The 5,384-nt window shown below is 34.1% G+C and overlaps 1 protein-coding gene across 1 annotated transcript in view; it reads right to left on the reverse strand.

Annotated features, from left to right (window-relative positions):
* The window catches only part of LOC111045768 (adenylate cyclase type 2), a 325,456-nt gene that overhangs the window by 80,307 nt on the left and 239,765 nt on the right, over window positions 1-5,384 (reverse strand). The window contains exons 7-8 of the mRNA XM_039429390.1: window positions 2,193-2,296; window positions 707-818 (exon numbers count right to left, since the gene is read on the reverse strand). Coding sequence (XP_039285324.1) covers window positions 707-818; window positions 2,193-2,296 — 216 coding nt within the window. The remainder of the gene's footprint in view (window positions 1-706; window positions 819-2,192; window positions 2,297-5,384) is intronic.

Raw genomic sequence — 5,384 nt, forward strand, 5'->3', positions numbered from 1 at the left:
TTGAGAACAGCGGTAAGATTTAATCTGAATGGCTCCTCAGGCCTTAAAGCAGCCCTTTCTGCTCCCCGTGTTGAAGACATCTTGAACTTATTTCCTCCAATGATGTCATTTATCTTCGCTGTTAAGAAAATCTGCTCTTCCTATTGTCTTTTCGTATTTTGTAGGATCTATTGTGAACACTCCTGTGATATTCCCTGTATATTAACGAGTAACCATAAATCACCTGTTCCCATTGGCTTCATAACACATTATTATTTTAATCTTTTGAGCTAGTTAGGCTAGTTACATACACATCGATTTTTGGTCATACGACTTTTTTCCGTCCTTATAAATTCTATTAAATTGAATAGATTTTGTCAAAAATCTCTCTGTCGAGTTCGTATAATCTGATAGAAATCATAAGAACGGCAGAAAATCATACGCCAAAGAATCAATGTGTGTGTCACTAGCTTTACAAACACAAATCGAATTTTCTGCCGTCCTTATAAATCCTATTAGACTCAACATAGACATGATGTAAGTCAGACGGCGAAAAACCGTACGTCCAAAAATTGGATATATTGGACAGCTAATTAAGAATTATTTCGATGAAAGAATCAACTACAGTAATATCTGAATTCGAAGACTGATGAACAAATAGTTCTAAAATATTGGAGAAGTATCAATTTCAGATCTGAATCTTCTCAATTTTGAATATATCGCATACCTGTGCAATCTGATCGAATCTGCCGAAAAGTTCGTTCAAAGTTTTCACCAAATCGGAAGCGCTGAGCTGTTCAGAGAGTGGTGTGAAGTTGACGATGTCAGCATAAAGTATGCTAAAACAGACAAAAAGCCATTAATCAAAAGCATTTCTTTGACAAAAAATATATTGATTCATGTCTTCCCAGAAGAGTTGCTACGATTCAAGTTTACAAGAGTTTTCTTAGTCATATTGCAAAAGTGAAGGAAATGGAGTTTCTCGGAGAAAATTCAAGGACAACACAGGAAAGACGTATACTTTTTTGAGTTCAAGGAAAATGTGTGATAATCGTTTCAATCTTCAATTTCCCAGCGAAATGTCACACGGCACAAGGAAAAGGTCATTTTCAAATACTTGTGAATACTGAATCATACTTCGTCGATCTCATTTTCATGAAATCTCAACTATTGTTTTTTTCAAACAATCTTTATTACTCAATATAATACAAAAAATAGAATACATTATCACATTTCTCATTAATAGATCCCCCGCTTGGATGATTTGTCCTTGTGCGGGGAGAACGTTCTAATTATGAATATGTGTGAAGGTTGAACAAAGTTTATTTAAATTAATAAAAACAATAAAAAACTTTTAGTACACTTTTCATTTTAAACATTTTTTAAACTTTAACTTGTTTATTTTTGCAATTCAACTTGAAAATGGCCAATGTAGGTCGAAACTAGTGGTTGAAATGTTTTGAAGTTTTTAAGAAGGGTTGAATAAAAATGGTACTACAAGTTTTATATTGTTTTTATTAATTTCAATAAAGTAGCCCATATAAGTGGAGTGATTACATGAAAAGGTTATTTAATATACAGTTCCACAAACCCTATATTCATCAATTTAGTGTTGTTACATGATTGAATGGAACTAAGGAGTTCCTAAGGAGGCACCACCCCTACATTTAGAAAGAAAAAGACCCCCGAGCCCCAATTTTTTGGTTTTGAGCCTTTCCCATGAATTTCAAGGACACAGTTTGCGTCCAAACCGCCTCCTCCTTGGTACAGCCCTCCTACCACTATCATACTACTTGTCCTGTTTTGAAAAAGAGAAACTAATAGTTAACACTCATTAGTGCCTCTACAAAATTTACATTGTGTGTGATCACATCGCCTTTATAATTTCCAAGTCTCAACTCCATTCCATTTTTCGAGAATGTCGTGGAATAATAGGCCTACGTATCTGAAACTCGTCAAGAGTCACTTTACTTTGAAGAGCTACAAGATCACTGACAGTTATTTCAAAAGTTTGTTGAGCAGATTAGTCAAACTTCCCCCTGAAGCAGGTACGAATTGGAGGCACATGGGATACTGATAGAATCTCATATTATCCTACATAATTAAAGATAGTCTTGTTTCTGACATTATTTAAAGATTGTGTTTGAGATCAGGAGTTGTGTTTAAAGATCAGGAAACTCTGTTTCCTGAGATTGTCTAGTTATGAAACTCACCTTACGTTGTTGTGTCTCTGAACATACATTTCATGGAAGCGAGTCTGTTTGTTTGACATATCTTGGCAAGCGTCAGCCATCTTCAGCATTATACTTCTTTTCACCTGTGAACAAACGACAAATTCACGCTTATGAATAGAAACTCGTACTATCACGAAAATGAGAATAGAAACTCGAAAGTTCCAGAAAACAAGGCATATGAGTAAGTTTCATTGAGTAACACACTTGCTTATTAATGGAAAAGTGTTCAGGAAGTGAGAATATCACAGGAACGTTTTGTGAGTTGGAAATATTGAAGAAAGCTATGAGATAGGAGTTGACAAGGTTATACCATAGAGAAACAAACGCATAAGTAGATATCCCATGGTATAGGACGTCTATGTCGCAGCTTTTACTGTTATCTCAAACCGATAGTCCACGGAGTTCTTTCCCTTGAAGGTGTGTGACGCTCCTAGTCTCTCATACTCCCAGTTCAATTAATGAAATTAACGTTTTGGTAGAGAGTTAGTGAGGAGGATATTTTTAATATTCTTTCCGAAGAATGGACATTGATATGTCCAAAGCTCTGCCAATTTATGTAGATGCATAACAATATAATTATTATCTATAGTTATTTTATTACAAGTTGCTTTTTCATATCATATACAGTTCAATAATTATTTCCTTAGTCTATATTATGTAAATTCATCTATAATTTTGCTGTATTGTAAGCTATTGTACATAAGTGTATAAGCCAGTATATATTGTAATCTACATAAATAAAGTACTCAATCAATCAATCAACCAATACTGTGCCGTTCATACACTCTCACCCCAACAAAACAGTAAAAATCGACAATAATCAACAGTAATCGGCTTGAGATAACAGTAAAAGTTGCAACATAAACGCCCTATACCATGGGATGTCTACTTATGCTATTGTTTCTCTATGGTTATACGTAATTGAATAATTTGGCTTACTAAAACGCGATTACTTGCAAAAACAAATACTGCTTTACTCAGTACAGTATTGAAATCAAACCTTGTGTATCCTATATTCTCCGCTTTATCCGCGATGATTTTGAAAGAAAAACTCATTATATCTGAGCAAAATGACCCTAATATAAGCTCCACGATTGATTGAAATAAAAAAAAATATTTTCAAGGCGGAGTAAGAACTTTCAACTCCTCTCTACTACTCAATCTAGAAACTGTTAACTGTTACATGATCGAATGATACCTTTACCACTTTATTATTTGTCCTGTCTTGAAAAAGAGAAACGAATATGAACGCTTGTGTTACTGCTTGTGTTTGTGAAAATTAGTTACTGTAGAAAAATCTGGAATAACAAGAGTAAAACTACTACAATATGATGACTTCTGGAATGAGATCCACTTTATACAACTGTCAAATTATAAATCACATCAATGCTAATTCAACCAAAACTAACATTTAAACTTGATTAAAAAACACTTATGGAGTGGAAATTCACTTACAATGGTAGTATACGATCGTTTCGACCTGTTGTTGGTCATCATCAGACTGTATGAATTTACTCTAATCTAAGTAAATGATTATAAGTAGTAATGATTAATCTAAATTCCTACATCAGGTCGAAACGATCGTAACTACCAAGTGCATTTTCACTCCATAAGTGTTTTCTTCTTTAATTCAAGTTAAATTCTAATAGTGAAAAAATATGTATTTGCAACAGAGAAAAACTAACAGTTTAAAGTAAATCTCAATTAAAAAGGTGTCAACGTGATTTTACGTAAATTCAAAATAATGTTACATCAGTTTCAACTCCGAGTTTTTCCATAAACTTGAATATATTTTTAATACTGTAGTATCCTATAATATGTAGTTGACAGATTTCTCGGTAGTTGTCAAACAGAGAAGTGTCTGTAAAATGGAGTACAAAATCCTCCTTGTTAAACTGGAGCTCCATGATTATCCATTATTGTTAGGGAGTGGAGTGATCTCAATAGGGCCAGCTAGCTTTGCCAGCTGACTCAACTTCATTAAATCAAAGTGTCTCAATCTAATTAAAAGTGACAAAGGACGATGACGACAGATAAAAACCTTTTGAAACATTGATCAATACTGTTTTCGAGTGGAAAGGAGTTTTCAGAGGCAGATACTTCTTGTAGCCTTCCATACTATGGTGTTTCATGAGTTACCTCCTACGCTTCATCAGTGAAGCTTTAATCCAAGCTTGAAGCTCTCATCAAAATGATTAAGAAGTTCACATGAGCTTCAAAAAATCGATTAAGGGAAGGAGAAAAATTTGACCCTACTACGAATCCACTTATCAGAATAGAATAAAAAAGATGTTTTTCTTCAAATGCAAGTTAACACAATACAATATAATTATACAAACACACCATTTACTGATTGATTCGACAATCGCCAGCCGGAAATCCACTTATCAAAAAAAATTCCTTGTCTGACAATATCTGCTAACAAAGAACCTGATGAATCCCACTCAAAATAGATCTAGCATATGAAGTTTCATAATAATTCCCCAAATTTTTCAGGTTTTTTGTTGCTCAATCCAATGAATCAATAACATAATTGAACTGTCATCCTTGATCCTCATTATGTGCTACCTACAAATTTGTTGTTTCCCAACAGTCTCCTAAATGATCAAGTAAATTTCTCTTCCCACACAATCTTTGACAGAATAGTCCACAGTTCAAAATTACAGCCTCACTAAGTATACACCAACCCAACCCCGACGACAACCTATTCCACCACCTTCATCCCTTACCACACATAGCCTTGTCATCTGAGTGAATTCCCACAGTCTGATGATGACCAACAACAGGTCGAAACGATCGTCACTACAAAAGTGAATGTATTTTCACTCCAAAAGTGTTTTTTTAAATTCAAATTAAATTTCAACAGTGAAAAAGTATGGATATACAACAGAGTACAAATTTATATTCTCTCGCTGTATGCAATCCTGATCAGGCCTATTGAGCCCATGAATAACATGAATCTAATCAAGATTTATATCGACAAAGGCTTTCTCATTAATCAAACCTTCGACTTCGTTGAACTTGGGATTTCCATTCAAAACTAAACTCACTATAATATGAGTCCGTCAAAAAGATTGAGTTATGAGCATCACAGCATAAACTAGGACGTTCACATACTCCACCAGAGACTGGTCTTATTCTTATTTGTATGAGGCTATGATATTTTTGTAG

This window comes from Nilaparvata lugens, chromosome 5, assembly GCF_014356525.2.
Source record: "Nilaparvata lugens isolate BPH chromosome 5, ASM1435652v1, whole genome shotgun sequence".
Taxonomy (NCBI): Eukaryota; Metazoa; Arthropoda; class Insecta; order Hemiptera; family Delphacidae; genus Nilaparvata; species Nilaparvata lugens.